Genomic DNA, 17594 nt, shown 5'->3' with positions numbered 1-17594 from the left:
TTCCCAGGACGGAAGGGGTGGGGCACCAGAGGCCGATTGGCTGTAAAGAAGGCGTGAAAGGAAGTGCGTGCCGTGGCCTCCGGGTCCTGCCCCCTTCCCGGCTGCCCCTGCACTCCTTGGCGGTGGGCGGCTAGAGTGGCTCCTTCCGAGCCCTCTGAGGGATTGGTCGGGAGCGTTGGGGCGAAGGGCAAGGCAAGGAGCAATGAGGAGTTTATCCTTATGTTAGAAAAGTTTCGTTGAGTACTGAGACGCTTTTACATTGTTGTATGATTTAGGCTTAAGAAAACAGTATTCCAGTTTTACAAGTGAGGAAGGAAGAAGATAAGAAATTTGCCTCGGCTGGGCGCGGTGGCTCACTCCTGTAATCCCAGTACTTTCGGTGGCAAGGCAGGCGGATCACTGGAGATCAGGAATTCGAGACCAGCCTGGCCAACATGGCGAAACCGCGGCTCTACTAAAAATACAAAAATTAGCGGGGCGTGGTGGCGCGTCTCTGTAATCCCAGCTACTTGGGAGGCTTGAGGCAGGAGGGTCGCTTTAACCCGGGAGGCGGAGGTTGCAGTGAGCCGAGATCGCGCCACGGCACTCCAGCCTGGGCGACAGAGCGAGACTCCGTCTCAAAAAAAAAGAAACTTGACTTGATTCATACATCTAGTTTGCTGTAGTAGCAGAATTTGAACTCGGGCTAATGGTCTACTTATTAAAATACTATTTGAATTCTCTAAAATTAATACTATTACGGAAGTAATGTTAATTAGAAAACTTGGAAAATAAATATTAAATTCATTCGCTAAAGATTGAATCTGTAGCATGTGTGTTTGTCATGTGTTTTTGGCCTTGTGGAAATTATATTCTGGTAAGAAGAGACAGAAGTAGGGATAATTTTTTTTTTTTTTAAGACAGTTTCACCATGTTGGTCAGGCTGGTCTTGAACTCCCGACCTCAGGTGATCCGCCCGCCTTGACCTCCAAAGTGCTTGGATTACAGGCGTGAGCCACCATGCCCAGCCCAGATAATGAAATTATTAAAGATGTTTCATATACTGCTTATAAACATAGCCTCAGGGTAATTTTACGCAATTTTAAAAAGCTTTTTAAAAAGCGTGTATCGAACAAAATTTTAACTACAATTTTTTTTTTTTTTCTTTTAAAGCAGAGTCTCGCTGTGTCGTCAGGCACCAGGCTGGAGTGCAGTGGCGCGATCTCGGCTCACTGCAACCTCCACCTCCCGCGTTCAAGCAATTTTGCCTCAGCCTCCCGAGTAGCTGGGACTACAGGGCCCCTGCCACCACACCCGGCTAATTTTTGTATTTTTTAGTAGAGACAGGGTTTCACCATGTTGGCCAGGATGGTCTCGATTTCTTGATCTCGTGATCCGCCCGCCTCCGCCTCCCAAGGTGTTGGGATTACAGGTGTGAGCCACCGTGCCTGGTGAACTACAACTTTTCACGTGTGATCAGGTGTGGAATTTTCCACTGTGGCATCATGTTAATGATCAAAAAGTTTTGATTTTTGGAGGGTTTTAATTTCAGATGGTTGGATTAGGGATGCTAAACATGTAATGCAGTACAGAACAATTGGGTGGGTGTGGTGCTCACACCTGTAATCCTGGCACTTTGGTAGGTCAAGGGGGAAAATCCCTTGAGGTCAGGAGTTGGAGATCACCCTGGGCAATATAGGAAGATCCCGTCTCTACAAAAATAATCTAAAAAGAAACAGCAACTGGGTGGCCAATTTAGGATGGTGGTCAGAGAAAACTTCTCTAAGGAGATGACATTTAATATCTGAATGACAAGTCTTTTTGTGAAGATTTTTCCAGGCAGAATGAACAGCTAGTGTAAATACTGTAAGTCAAATTGAACAGGGTATTTTAAGATCTTAAAGAAAGCAGTAAGTCTGGAGTTTTGTGCTTGAGAGGAAGAAATGAAGAGATCTAAGTGCTAGACAGGCCAGGTCAAGCAAGCAGGAATTTCTAAATTAGTGGTAAAGTGCTTTTTTTCTTTTTCTTTTTTTTTCCTCTCTAAGTGAGAAAAGAAGTCAGAGAATGGCTTTAACAAGGAATGATTTTTACACTTTAAAAAAGATTACTGTGGACTGAGCATGGTGACTCATGCCCAGTCTTTGAAAAGATTAACTAAATCCAAAGCAAGCTAAAGGAAGAAAATCATAATTGGAGAGGAAAGAAAGAGAAAATCAACAGTATCCCAAGTTGGTTCTTTGAAAAGATTAACAAAATTGACAAAACTTTAGCTAGACTCACCAAGAAAAAGAGAAGACAAAATTACTAAAAGCAGGAAAAATAGAGAGAAATTACTACTGATCTTTCGGAAATAAGGATTATAAGGGAATACTATAAACAATTGTATGCCAATAAATTAGATAATGAGATGAAATGGACAAATTTTTTTTTTTTTTTTTTTTTTTTTTTTGAGATTGTGCTTCCCTCTGTCACCCAAGCTGGAGTGCAGTGGCACAATCTTGGCTTACTGCTACCTCTGCCTCCTGTGTTCAAGCGATTAAATCTCCTGCCTCAGCCTCCTGAGTAGCTGAGACTACAGGCGCCTGCCACCACACACAGCTAATTTTTTATTTTTAGTAGAGCCAGGGTTTTACCATGTTGGCCAAGCTGGTCTCGAACTCCTGACCTCAGGTGATCTACCCGCCTTGGCCTCCAAAATGCTGGAATTATAGGTGAGCTACCGCACCAGGCCTGGAGAGTTACCTTTGAACCACATAAATATCACATTTCTTATTATGCTTGTAATTTGTTTATGTATATATTCATATATTTACATGAACTCATGGTTTATTTTGTCTGATGGGTTATATATAATTACTACAATTATTTATTTTGATACTCACATTTGTCCAGTGGGAACCCTTTTAATCTGTGTGTCATTTCAATGATTCATCCTCATCATTCTTTCGGCACTTTCTTCTTTTCTGGCACAAGATTTTCCAAGCTCATGTATTTTATCTGCCCCAGCCCTGAATTTAGCCATTTTATCAAGGATCCTTGGTTCCTTTATTTATTTTTATTTTCCCCATTTTTAAAGGCACTTGGAACTCTAGATGACAAGTTGGTTCCTTTAGTTGATGTTATGGACTGAATGCTCATGTCTCTCAAATTCATATGTTGAAGCTTTCACCAGCAATGTGATGGTGTTTGGTAATTCGGCCTTTGGGAAATACTTAAGGTTAGATGAGATAATGAGGATGGTACCTTCATGATGGGATTAGTGACTTATGACAGGGGACACCAGAGAGCTTGTGCTCTCTGCCGTATGAGGACATGGTAAGAAGGTGGCCATCTGAAAGCCAGGAAGAAAGCTCTCACCAGAAACCCAATTGGCTGGTATTTTAATCTTGGACTTCCAAGCTTCTAAAACTGTGAGGATAAATTTCTGTTGTTTAAGCTGCCCAGTCTATGGTATTTTGTAAAGCAGCCCAAGCAGACTAAGACAGTGAACTATTTGGAATGCAAGATATGGATACTATATGTGCTCATTACTACTGATAGTAATAACTCCTCCAAGGCCACCTTGGTGGACAGACTAGGGAATGTATGTATTTGGACACATATACACATGTATATATTTATATGTTTATGTCTATATTTATTATTTATTTAGAGACAGGATCTTGCTCTGTCACCTGGGTTGGATGCAGTGGCATGATCTCGGCTCACTGCAACCTCTGCCTCCCAGGTTCAACTGATTCTCATACCTCAGCCTCCCAAGTAGGTGGGACTACAGGTGTGCACCACCACACTTGGCTAATTTTTGTATATTTAGTAGAGATGGGGTTTTGCAATGTTGGCTAGGCTGGTCTCAAACTCCTGACCTCAAGCAACCTGCCTGCCTCAGCCTCCCAAAGTGTTGGGATTACAGGCGTGAGCCACTTCACCCAGCCGATATTTCATCTATTTTTATAGATTTTAAACCATGAATTCACACTTAAACACAATTCAAGCTGAACTCCAGGTTTCATTCTAGTTTCCCCTTCTTCTTTTTCTTTCTTCCTTTCCTTTCCTTCTTTCTTTCTTTCTTTTTTTTTTTTTTTTTTTTTTTTTGAGGTGGAGTTTTGCTCTTGTTACCCAGGCTGGAGTGCAATGGCACGATCTCGGCTCATCGCAACCTCCGCCTCCTGGGTTCAGGCGATTCTCCTGCCTCAGCCTCCTGAGTAGCTGGGATTACAGGCACGAGCCACCATGCCCAGCTAATTTTTTGTATTTTTAGTAGAGACGGGGTTTCACCATGTTGACCAGGATGGTCTCGATCTCTTGACCTCGTGATCCACCCACCTTGGCCTCCCAAAGTGCTGGGATTACAGGCTTGAGCCACCACGCCCGGCTTTTTTTTTTTTTTTTTTTTTTTTTTTTTTTTTTTTTTTTTGAGGTAGAGTCTTGCTCTGTCGCCTAGGCTGGAGTGCAGTAGTACAATCTAGGCTCATTGCAACCTCCACCTCCCAGGTTCAAGCAATTCCCCTGCCTCAGCCTCCTGATTAGCTGGGACTACAGGCGCATGCCACCACGCCCAGCTAATTTTTTGTATTTCAGTAGAGATGGGGTTTCACCATGTTGGCCAGGATGGTCTTGATCTCCTGACCTCATGATCACCCACCTCGGCCTCCTTAAGTGCTGGGATTACAGGCATGAGCCAACGAGCCTGGCCACCACCCCTTTCTATAATTACCTTCTCTGATGGTGAGAAACCTGGCTTCCACTATGGTTACTATGTTCACTTTATTCAATCAAGTCTTTGGTATGCAACCAATCTGCCATCTCTGCTGACACCCTTACCCCATACAGACACTCCTCTCTGTGCTTGAGCTTATTCCTTATTCCAAGTTGCCCCTATCCACCATGTAAATAGCTGCCTCACTCTGTCCCTGATACCTCATACCTACCTGTCCATCATTGTAGACACTGTCTTCACCCTATCAGGTCTCTGACACCCAAATTTGGGCTTCCATAGGTCCCCCTCTACCCAATGTAAGCACTTTGATCTGAACCATTGCGCAGAAAAGAGTGCCTGAGACTGCTATCCCTGGAAAGGCCTGCTGGCAACTTTGGTCCTTGCCAGGTATCTGGGAACTTGAATTTCAGGAGAGATTCGTTCTATTCCCTAACAAGCTTGTTATCCTTAACAGTGAGGCATAACAGTTTCACATGCTGTCACTTGTTGCTGGAGTGACGTCCTGTGTAACTTGACTAGGAGAGAACTCTTAGAAGCTGGTACTTGGTTTCCTCTGAACTTCACTTAATTCCCTTTTTTCCCTTTGCTGAATTTGCTTCATATCCTTTTGCTCTAATAAATCATTGTCGGGAGTAAGACTCTATGCTGAGCCCTGTGAGTGCTCCTAACAAATCATCAAACTTCCACATAGTCTTGAGGGCTCAACGACCTAATGCGTTTAAAACAGTAATTTGGGCAGGGTGCAGTGGCTCATGCCTGTAATCCCAGCACTCTGGGAGGCTGAGGCAGGAGGATCACTTGAGCCCAGGAGTTTGAGACTACAGGGAGGTATGATTGTACCACTGCTGTCCAGTCTGGGGTGACAGAGACTCTGTCTCTTAAAAAAAACAAAAACAAAACCCGACCCCCTGAAAAAAAAAAAAAACAAACCCGTAACAGTTCAGGAAGGAGGAAGGTAAACCATTTACTTAGTGACATTATTTCATTTCAGCCCTACCATCCCATGTTTTGCCTTACTGTTCTTTATTCTGTTTTCCTTTCCTTGATTTCATTTGACCAATGACATAATCCTTAGTAACCCATTTTATCTTCTCTAATGGCTTTTTAGATCTACTGCACTGTTTTTTTCAGTGACGGGGTGAGAGATTACAAAATGCATTCTTATCACAATCTATCTTACACTAATACGATCACACTGTGTACAACGTGATATTATTTCAATATATTTTTATTACCCCCTCTGTCCCTTCATGCTACTTCTGTCCCATATTTTACTTATACATATAAACACTGCAATATTATTTTTGTTTGCTTTAAACAGCAATGATATTTAGAAAAATAAAAAAGGAAAGTGTCTTTCTTATTTACTAACATTTTTATCATTTCAAAGTTCTTAATTCCATTCTGTTTTTTTTTTTTTTTTTTTTTGAGACGGAGTTTCGCTCTTGTTACCCAGGCTGGAGTGCAATGGCGCGATCTCGGCTCACCGCAACCTCCGCCTCCTGGGCTCAGGCAATTCTCCTGCCTCAGCCTCCTGAGTAGCTGGGATTACAGGCACGTGCCACCATGCCCAGCTAATTTTTTGTATCTTTAGTAGAGACGGGGTTTCACCATGTTGACCAGGATGGTCTCGATCTCTCGACCTCGTGATCCACCCGCCTCAGCCTCCCAAAGTGCTGGGATTACAGGCTTGAGCCACCGCGCCCGGCTTCTTAATTCCATTCTGAAGATACAGGTTCCCACTGAGAAATCTGTTGACTGATAAGTCCATCCCATGAAAATTTTAATTTCAGATATTGTTTTTCACTTCAGATTTATATTTTCCTTCAGCCTGAAGCATTTCTTAAAGCATTCCCTATCATGTCAGTCTACCAGCAACAAACTCTGTTTTCATCTGGAAAATATTTTGCCTTAATTTTTTCAAGAGATAGGGACTCACTCTGTCCCCCACGCTGGAGTGCACTAGCATTGTCACAGCCCATGCCCAGCTAATTTTATTTTTTGTGTGGGGTCTCGCTATGTTACCGAGGCGTCACTCATGGCCTCAAGGGATTCTCCTGCCTCAGCCTCCCAAAGTGTTGGGATTACAGGCATAAGCCATTGACTCTGGCCATTGCCTTAACATCTTGAAGGATATTTTAACTGGATACATTTTTTTTTTTTTTTTTTGAGACAGAGTCTCACTCTGTCACCTAGGCTGCAGTGCACTGGCACTATCTCGGCTTACTGCAACCTCTGCCTCCTGAGTTCAAGCGATTCTCCTGCCTCAGCCTCCCGAGTAGCTGGGATTACAGACATGCAACACCACGCCTGGCTAATTTTATATTTTTAGTAGAGGGGGTTTCTCTCCATGTTGGTCAGGCTAGTCTCGAACTCCTGACCTCAGGTGATCCGCACACCTCAGCCTCCCTAAGTGCTGGGATTACAGGTGTGAGCCACTGCAACCGGCCTGGATACAGAGTTTTAAGTTAACCTTTGTTGTTTAATCTTTGCACCTTAAGGATGTCATTCCATCATTTTCTGAATTCCATCATTTCTGATGTTAGCCATCACTCTTGTTTATCTAGTGTAATGCTATCCCTTCCCACTCCCCACCTTGGTTGCTTTTAAGAATTTTTTTTTTTATTTTTTGGCAATGTGATGTACTCAGATGTAGTCTTTCTTGTATTTTTTCTGCTTGGGGGTTCACTGAACTTCTTAGATCTGTATATTGGTGTCTTTCAACACTTTGGGGAAAATTTCAGGCATTATTGCTTCAAGATTTCTCTTGCCCTATTCTCTTCCTTTCCTTCAAATTACAGGAACTGATAAGGTCCCAAAGGTCTCAAACCTCTGCTATTTTTTTTTTCTTTCTGTGCTTTGGTTTGATAACCTACTTTCTTTATCAGTCTTTCCTCTGTTGTGCCTAGTTTACTGTTAAGTCCGTTCAATGAAATTTTTAATTTCAGATACTTTTTTTGTTCATTACAAGACTTTTCATTGGGTTTTATTATTTTATCCAAAATGTGTTTATTGAGATTCAGAATGCTTTTAGTGCTGCTTCCTCCTGAAAGAACATCCTTCTGTAAGCCTTGCTTTTCCTCCTGTAGGCTGGCAGAGGACAGTGGAGCAGCCAACACACAAAACTACCGTTTGTGCACGGCTGAAGACCGTGGTGATTTTATAGCACCCTGGGCATTTCACATCCATGAAGTAGGAATTGGGGCTCTGCACCAGGCATTTCTTCTTGTGTTTCCTCTTCTCTTCTGGAGAAGGATGAAGGAGATTCTTTGTGAGAGGCATGTTCTCGTGGGTAGGTCGTCACTGCCGGAAAGGTGTTTTATTATTTTTAAAATTTTTACTTATTTTTTGAGATGAGGTTTTGCTCATGTTGCCTAGGTTGGAGTGCAACGACGTGCTTGGCTAACTGCAGCCTCTACCTCCCAGGTTCAAGTCATTCTCCTGCTTCAGCCTCCCGAGTAGCTGGGTGATTAGCATGCACCACCATGCCCGGCTAATTTTGTATATTTAGTAAAGACAGAGTTTCACCATGTTGGTCAGGCTGGTCTTGAACTCCTGACCTCAAGTGATCCACCCACCTCAGCCTCCCAAAGTGCTGGGATTATAGGTGTGGGCCACCGCACCTGGCCTCCATTGGGTTTTTAATTCCTGTTTTTCTGCCAAAACTCCCAATCTGTTCACCCATTATCTCTTTTCTTGTAAATTCTTTAAACATATTTTAATTTTATTTATTTATTTTTTTTTGAGACGGAGTTTCGCTCTTGTTACCCAGGCTGGAGTGATCTCGGCTCACCGCAACCTCCGCCTCCTGGGTTCAGGCAATTCTCCTGCCTCAGCCTCCTGAGTAGCTGGGACTACAGGCACGCACCACCATGCCCAGCTAATTTTTTTTTTTTTTTGTATTTTTAGTAGAGACGGGGTTTCACCATGTTGACCAGGATGGTCTCGATCTCTTGACCTCGTGATCCACCTGCCTCGGCCTCCCAAAGTGCTGGGATTACAGGCTTGAGCCACCGCGCCCGGCAAACATATTTTAAAGCTATTTTAAAATCACTCTCATAGAGGTCACTTGTGCATTTGCTTCTATGTATTTTCTACTGAGTATGGTATGGACCACATTTTTTTTTCCATCACGGAAGTTGAGTCAAAAGGATCACATTTTTCTTTGCGTACTTAATATTTATTATGTACCGAGCTTTGGGGATATGCTGTGATGACTCTGAAATGTTTTCTTCTTCTTTTTTTGAGACGGAGTTTCACTCTTGTTACCCAGGCTGGAGTGCAATGGCGCGATCTCGGCTCACCGCAACCTCCGCCTCCTGGGTTCAGGCAATTCTCCTGCCTCAGCCTCCTGAGTAGCTGGGATTACAGGCACGCGCCACCATGCCCAGCTGATTTTTTGTATTTGTAGTAGAGACGGGGTTTCACCATGTTGGCCAGGATGGTCTCGATCTCTTGACTTCGTGATCCACCCGCCTTGGCCTCCCAAAGTGCTGGGATTACAGGCTTGAGCCACTGCGCCCGGCCTGAAATGTTTTCTTCTTAAAAATATTGTGTTTTGTTCTAGTTTAAAATTACTAATGGATGACTTTGATGCTGTGAGATTTGATTTTAAGCTTTGTTACAGTGAGTTTCTTTCCATTTTGTCCTTAGTACTAAAGCACAGCCTTTTGTTCTTGGATGCTTTAATTCTTCCTTAAGGAATGGTATTTTCGGGGTTCAATGTGAAACACCAAGTATTTACTCAGTCCTTTTTTTTTCTTGAGATGGAGTCTTGCTCTGTCTCCAGACTGGAGTGCAGTGGTGTAGTCTCGGCTCATTGCCACCTCCAACTCCTGGGTTCAAGTGATCCTTCTGCCTCAGCCTCCTGAGTAGCTGGGACTACAGGCATGTGCCACCACACCCGGCTAATTTTTGTATTTTTAGTAGAGACAGGTTTCCCCATATTAGCCAGGATGGTCTCGATCTCTTGACCTTGTGATCCGCCCACCTCGGCCTCCAAAAGTGCTGGGATTACGGGCATGAGACACCACGCCGTTTACTGTCCTTCTTAGTGGAATTTGAATTTCAAACTGTTTGTCGTTGAGCAGCTGCAATCTCTGCTGAATTCTTTAGACTTTAACTTGCTTTCTGCTGGGTTCTTTTAAATAATCACACTGCACAAGCACAATTTGGGAATCCACCAAGGATTTGGAAGGAATATGTAGGCAGATTTTAGGGCTTACTCTCTGAGGCATTCTCCTTCCCAAAATTTCTCTTCTAATTTTCAGGTGTTCTAGAAGTCCCAAATGACTCCTCAGCCCATCAAGACTACCACATTCGACTTGAATTCTATCCCCAAGTAAACTGCACAAACTGGAATTACCCTATGGGTAAAAGCTAGTTAAGGTGACTCTCTTATTTTTTGAGACATGGTCTCCGTAACCTGGGCTGGAGTGCAGTGGTGTGATTTTGGCTCATTGCAGCCTCCTCCTCCTGGGCTCAAGCAATCCTCCAACCTCAGCCTCCTGAGTAGCTGGGACTATAGGCATGGGCCACCAAACCTGGCTAATTTTTAGGTATTTTTTTCCCCCTCTTCAGAAAACAGGTCTCCCTATATCCCCTGGCCTGGTCTTGAATTCCTGGGCATAAGTGATTCTCCCATATTGGCCTCCCAAAGTGCTGGGTTTACAGGCATGAGCCACCACACCCAGCTGGAATCTTTTCCAATATAGGACTCTGCAGTTTCTGCCTTGTTTTGATTGCTCTGCAAAGCCGCCTAATTATTGCTTTCTATATTTTGTTAAGAGTTTATAACTGTTACTGACAAGAGTTAGTCCTATACACGCACTCCTTCATTATCAGACTGCAACCCCTAAAACATCAAAAAGTTTTAAAGTAAAAAAGTAAAGGCAAAATAAAGTGTATCATTTATTTCTAATACATTAGGATAAAACCCCACTTTATGCAGCTGTACCCTTTAATTCATTTCTTCTGAAGAAAAGTACAAAAGACCAGACTAAAATTGAGACAAACATTGAAAGAAAAATCCTTTGACTCAAGTCCAAAACAAAACTGTAAATGGTTCATTTTACCAAAAGAATTAGTTTTTGTACAAAATATAAAGAATTCTACACTATAAACAAAGACTGCTATATATGTACTTCAATTAGAATTCTAGTATCTGCTTTTCCTCTAATTATTCTGGAGCACAAAGCATATTTGCAAGTCAGAAATCTAATAATCTCAATGGACAGACAATCTTAGAATAAGCATTTACCCTTAAGATACCTGGAAAGATAGTACTCATTCTTTCCCTTGGCTCAAACTCCAAAATAACAGTAAGTTTTAATTTAGTTTACAAAACTCTGCCATATTAACACGAAGAACACACTAATGCTTAATGTTTAAGCATTATCTTTTAGGAAGTAATAGAACACGGCTCAACACCGAACCTAAAAGGTCACAATCTAAGTCATTATTAATTCAGAAAACCTCAACAACTTCTATCTTTATTGAAAAAGACCAAACCAATCCCTTATGTCCTATTTTCATGGCCCTTCTATGAAAGAAACAGCTTAAAATAAAACTTGGTTAAAGTAAGTCATAGAAAATAGTTCTGTAGCACTAGCTGAACTTCAGACTTGATCAGGAAAGCAACTTCTATACAGTAATGATTTTCTGATTCAATGTTTATGATAGTATTAACCTGACTTTTATCTCTTTTAACATTTGAAATCTTTGCTATCTAAAAAGTTTTCCCAGCTGGGCGTGGTGACTCATGCCTGTAATCCCAGCACTTTGGGAGGCCAAAGTGGGTGGATCACCTGAGGTTAGGAGTTCGAGACCAGTCTAGTCTGACCAACATGGAGAAACCTCATCTCTACCAAAAATACAAAATTAGCTGGGCATGGTGGCACATGCCTGTAATCCCAATTACTGGGGAGGCTGAGGCAGGAGAATTGCCTGAACCTAGGAGGTGGAGGTTGCAGTGAGCCGTGATTGCACCACTGCATTCTAGCTTGGGCAACAAGAGCGAAACTCTGTCTCAAAAACAAACAAACAAAAAACAAAAAGAAAAACTTTCCCAAAAGAATTATAATCTTCATGATAACTTTAAAGGATACAATATATTAAAAGCTGAGCTGGAACCACAGATCTTTTAATATGATTAGTTATCCAGGTATCAATAATGTTAATCCCCTTTTAAATGAAAATAAAATGACATTTTAAAAAAACTTTGTTTTTATTTTAAAATTTCTTTTAATTATTTTAAATAAAAATTTTCCATCACTCCCTACCAATGTGGGTTTTTTTTTTTTTTTTTTTTTTGAGATGGAGTCTCGCAGTGTCACCCAGGCTGGAGTGCAGTGGCACGATCTCGGCTCACTGCAACCCCCACCTCCCAAGGTTCAAGCGATTCCCCTGCCCAGCCTCCCGAGTAGCTGGGATTATAGGCGTGTGCCACCACGCCTGACTAATATTTTGTAATTTTAGTAGAGACGGGGTTTCACCATGTTGGCCAGACTGGTCTCAAACGCCTGACCTCATGATCCACCTGTTTCGGCCTCCCAAAGATAAAATGAAATTTTATGAGCTTAACTGAAATGTCTTAATTTAGAATTTCTCAATTCTTTTCATCATATATATTTCATTACTACCTTTCAATATTAATAATTTATAAGTGATGCTGTAATGTTTGAGACCTTAAAATGATACTACCCATCACCTAAAACATGCACAGCTCTGGCTTAAAATTTTTTTTTCCACTATTTATCTCAACTCTCAATTCTGTTATTCAGGGAGTTCCAAAGTCATGATGAGAAGAGACATGATTTAACTTATGGCTACAAACACCATATGATCCTAAGAAATCATGCATCTTCTGTATTCAGACAAATCTTTAAAAAGAGTTAAGAGTAAAACTAAGAAGAATGTATGTCTTCATTATAAAGTTCTTACCTAGTAGGGACACAATTTTATTTTAATATACTCTTTTAAAACCTAAGAAATCTTTCCTAAATGAAAAATTTTTGTTACTACTACAAATATTCTTCCTACCCATGACATTTTACATAGCATCATTTAAGCACCAGAGAAAAGTTCTGTAAACAAACTTTTAACCAGTAAACTAAGGGCAAATATCTATTTGCCTTTATTACAATATTTAAAAGGCCATGATATGAGTCTCTACTCCCTACAATGACATTTTTATAATAAAAATCCAGGCATATTTATACAAACAAGAAACAGAATTACTATACATTTTGGGAGAACAAAAGGCAGATCAGACTAGAACTAGAACTTTTGAGTTAATAGAGCAAGCACAAGGAACCTAGAAAAATGTATGCCATGTATAAAATTTCAGTTTTTAAAAGTTTCATTGAAGGGATTAATAATTATCAAGAATAAAAGATGGTAGTTTCACTGGCTTATAATTATCCTGTAAACATTAGGAAAGTAATAAGCAATAAATTAGAAATGTCTTAGTTCCTAGTATTTCCCTTCTCTTGCACTGGAAACATTTTCATAGCAGTTAAAATTGGCTCTCTTAAATATCAGAATAATTCTTTCAGAAAATAAATATGATAAGGAAGAAGTTAACAGTCTACAATAGATTTCTGACAAACACATAAAAAAAAAATACTGCAGGTCACATGAGGACTGATCTACATGTTACATGACAGAGTAACTCAAACCTTCAAACCTTCTCTATTCTACCAGATTTGCTTTGTTGCTATTATATTGCTATCTAAATTGTTTGGTAGCAAGGTAATAGAAAAATAAAAGGTAAAAAGAACACAACAATTGTTTAATGTCTATAGATTTATGAAGAAGGAACTCTCAAAATAAACTTTTTCCTATTACAATTACTTAGGAAAAAAGTTTCATTTGGCACACTGAATTTATAAAAAAAAAAAAAAAAGAAAGAAAGAAAATAAATTTAAGAGTGTTTGGCATTCCAATCACCTACAGTTAAGACAACAATAGGAAAGAAAAGTAGGAGAAATTAATATTTTAAGAAAAAAACATCAGAAGACAAACAACCAAAGGTTCTTGTGTCTTCTACCATTCACTGTCTCTGGAATACTTTCATCTGCAACACACAATATATAAATGATTATTTACATTATGATTATATTGGTAAAGAAGACCAGAATCAGTTTTTGTTGTGCTCTAACTTACAATGTCCATTGGGGTAACAGTGACCATCAAGGCAAGGCCTTAAACAACAAAAAATTCCATTTGCATTGTGTATTTTGTTTAAGTTTGTTTTCTGGTTCATCTTCAAGTTTGGTGCACAAATACGTAAGACTCTGAAAAGTCCTGTAAACTTAGGCTGTTTCTGTAGCTGATGACTGTTCATTGAAGATCTTGTGTTTCTCTTTTGTTAAGTAAAATGTTCTGCAGTTTTACAAAGGTATTTCCTTAAACAGTGGTATCTCCAAAGTCCTTGTTCCAACGTATGTACGCTTCTAAAGTTTGAGGGCTGACGCTGCGTTTTATCTTTTTCAAGGATTCAGTGAAGTCAGATAATCGAATATTTCTCATCTAGATTTTTAAAAAACACATGACAATACAAATGATGAACAGGTATATAGTGGTTAACGAAATGATGGATTAAAGTAATGGTGCTGCTGTTTAATAGTTATAAAAATATGCATATGTATTCTTAGAAAATTATGTCAGCCATTTAAATATATTTTTTATGCTGACCTGCTACATAAGAACTATATTAAATGCTATACTAATATTCTTATTACTTGTGTTTAGTTTCATCGGTATAACATTTGAAAACACAGTATTTTTCCAGTATGAAAACAAAACACACTCATTATAGAAAAGTTCACAAAATAGAGACAAAGAGAAAAAAAGAATTACAATTTCACCCTCAGATATGCAACTTCCACCTCCCAGGTTCAAGCCATTCTCCTGCCTCAGCCTCCTGAGTAGCTGGGATTACAGGCGCATGCCACCATGCCCAGCTAATTTTTGTATTTTTAGTAGAGACGGGGTTTCACCATGATGGCCAGGATGGTCTCAAACTCCTAACCTCAGGTGATCTGCCCACCTCGGGCTCCCAAAATGCTGGGATTATGGACGTGAGCCACTGTGCCCCAGCCTAAAGTATGCATTTTTGTATTAATTTGGTCTGATCTTCTGACATTTTAAATAGCCTTTAGAAATATAGATTAAAACAATGCTGAGTTAATGAATATCTATATTTACACCTAAGTACTTTTAAAAGGCAAAATGGATAGGTTCAAAGAGTCCAGGAAATAGAAAAATAAAAATTTTGGCCAGATGCAGTGGCTTACACCTATAATTCCAGCACTTTGCTAGGTTGAGGCTGGTGGATTACCTGAGGTCAAGAGTTCTAGACCAGCCTAGCCAACATGGTGAAACTCTGTCTCTACTAAAAATATAAAACTCAGGTGTGGTGGCAGGTGCCTGTAATCTTAGCTACTTGGGATGCTGAGGCAGGAGAATCACTTGAACCTGGGAGGTGAAGGTTGCAGTGAGCTGAGACTGCACCATTTCACTCCAGTATGGACAATGTGTGAGACTCCCTCTCAAAAAAAAAATTTTTTTAAAAGGCAAAATGAAGTTTGGCAGAAATGACCTATGTTAAAAATCATTACTACTGTACACCTATATTTTGGCCCAAAAATAAGAAGTTGAGGAACTTTTAAAACAAAATTTCAACCTGATATTTTATCCATATTTTAAAAATTACTACTAAAAACCCAATCTATGGCTGGGTGCGGTGGCTCAAGCCTGTAATCCCAGCACTTTGGGAGGCCGAGGTGGGCGGATCACAAGGTCAAGAAATCGAGACCATCCTGGTCAACATGGTGAAACCCCGTCTCTACTAAAAATACAAAAAATTAGCTGGGCATGGTGGCACGTGCCTGTAATCCCAGCTACTCAGGAGGCTGAGGCAGGAGAATTGCCTGAACCCGGGAGGCAGAGGTTGCGGTGAGCCGAGATCGCGCCATTGCACTCCAACCTGGGTAACAAGAGCGAAACTCCGTCTCAAAAAAAAAAAAAAACAAAACAAAAAAAAACAAAAAAACCCAATCTACCTTCGAATCACCTTTGCTATCTCCATGGGCATAAAGAAAATACTTGCAACTTGTAAACTAATATGAAAAACTTTAGCCAAAAAGAAAAAAATATATAGTTAAAATATAGCCTGGTGCAGTGACTCACACCTGTAATCCCAGAACTTTGGGAGGCTGAGGCGAGTGGATCACTTGAGTCCAGGAGTTCAAGACAAGCCTGGGCAACATGGCAAAGCCTCATCTCTACAAAATATACAAAAATTAGCTGGGCGTGGTGGTGCACACTTGTAGTGTCAGCTACTAGGGAAGCTGAGGTGGGAAGATTGCTTGAGTCTGGGAGGTTGAGGCTGCAGTGAGTAATGGGCATGCCAATGCACTTCAGCTTGGGTGACAAGAATGAGACCCTGTCTCAAAAAAACAAAAACAAAAAAATACCCAACAACCTTCACTCCCCACGAAAACCCCCAAAACACTATTTGAACCCTACTTGTTTCCTGTTTAACTGTAAAACACACACTGGCTCTTCCTAAAGGCCAAAGTATAGAAGAATTATGAATATAATAAGGGTTATTTGTTATAGAGATTAAAGTTTTTGTTTTGAGACAGCATCTCACTGTCACCCAGGCTGGAGTACAGTGGCACGATTTCGGCTCACTGCAACCTCTGCCTCCTGGGTTTAAGGCAGGCATCCCCAAACTTTTTGCACAGGGGGCCAGTTCACTGTCCCTCAGACCATTGGAGGGCCGCCACATACTGTGCTCCTCTCACTGACCACCAAGGAAAGAGGTGCCCCTTCCTGAAGTGCGGCAGGGGGCCAGATAAATGGCTTCAGGGGGCCGCATGCGGCCCGCGGGCCGTAGTTTGGGGACACCTGGCTTAAGGGATCCTCCCACTTCAGCCTCCCAAGTAGCTAGGACTATAGGTGTGTGCCACCATGCCCAGCTAACTTTCTGTAATTTTTGTAGAGATGGGTTTCACCATGTTGTCCAGGCTGGTCATGAACTCCTGAGCTCAAGGGATCCAACTGCCTTGGCCTCCCAAAGTGCTGGGATTACAGGCATGAACCACCACACCTGACCAGAAATTAAGGTTTTAAAAGTTGATGATGTAATTCTCATTTAAGTGTACATTTTGGTATATGTATATATATGAAATTTATATGGTATTTTAAGGTTAGTAAGAGACTAATTACAACAGGAAAAAAAGCACTTGGTAGCTACTTCAGTTAAGGGGGGAAATATATAGCAAAGTTGTCTTATAAAAACAAAATAATAAAGGAATTAATAAAGTTAAATCAGATACCCACTATACTTAAAAAACAAAGTACCCCAATTCATAACCAACAATTTTAGTACAAACCCTTAAAAATACAGAAATTCCAAACCAATTATTTGAACTTCTACTATTATAAACTGTAGAAGATAAGTTGGGTTTTTGTTTTTTTGTTTTTTTGTTTTTTTTTTTGAGATGGAGTCTTGCTCTGTCACCCGGGCTGGAGTGTAGTGGCACGATCTCGGCTCATTGCAACTCCCACCTCCCGAGTTTAAGTGATTCTCCTGCCTCAGCCTCCCGAGTAGCTGGGACTACAGGTGCCTGCCACCACGTCTGGCTAAGTTTTGTATTTTTAGTAGATATGGGGTTTCACCATATTGACCAGGTTGGTCTCGAACTCCTGACCTTGTGATCCGCCTGCCTTGGCCTCCCAAAGTGCTGGGATTACAGGCGTGAGCCACCACGCCCAGCCAAGTTGGGTTTTCTTATCTAAATTTGTATATATTCACCGGTACCTGGCAATACACTTTGGTATTAAAGTTGCATCAAATAATGGGTATATAAAATTCCACTGTACGTTT

The 17594-nt window shown here is 40.8% G+C and overlaps 2 protein-coding genes across 5 annotated transcripts in view; both read right to left on the bottom strand.

Annotated features, from left to right (window-relative positions):
• Positions 1–6201: 6201 nt before the first annotated feature.
• On the bottom strand, positions 6202–8028 carry LOC120367740 (small ribosomal subunit protein eS27-like). The gene has a single exon (XM_074395711.1). The coding sequence runs from the start codon at positions 7976–7978 to the stop codon at positions 7727–7729; it is 252 nt and encodes an 83-aa protein (XP_074251812.1). The 5' UTR covers positions 7979–8028; the 3' UTR covers positions 6202–7726.
• A 2554-nt stretch (positions 8029–10582) lies between these two features.
• Positions 10583–17594, bottom strand: part of SPAST (spastin) — an 84858-nt gene continuing 77846 nt past the window's right edge. For all 4 annotated transcript variants that reach the window (XM_039479039.2, XM_039479034.2, XM_039479033.2 and 1 more), the window contains one exon: positions 10583–14227. In XM_039479039.2, the coding sequence (XP_039334973.1) occupies positions 14105–14227 (123 nt within the window). In that variant the 3' untranslated portion in view covers positions 10583–14104. The remainder of the gene's footprint in view (positions 14228–17594) is intronic.

The sequence above is a fragment of the Saimiri boliviensis genome, chromosome 1, assembly GCF_048565385.1.
Source record: "Saimiri boliviensis isolate mSaiBol1 chromosome 1, mSaiBol1.pri, whole genome shotgun sequence".
NCBI lineage: Eukaryota > Metazoa > Chordata > Mammalia > Primates > Cebidae > Saimiri > Saimiri boliviensis.
Note: the sequence above shows the minus strand (reverse complement) of the source record. Positions and strands in the feature narration are given on the sequence as shown.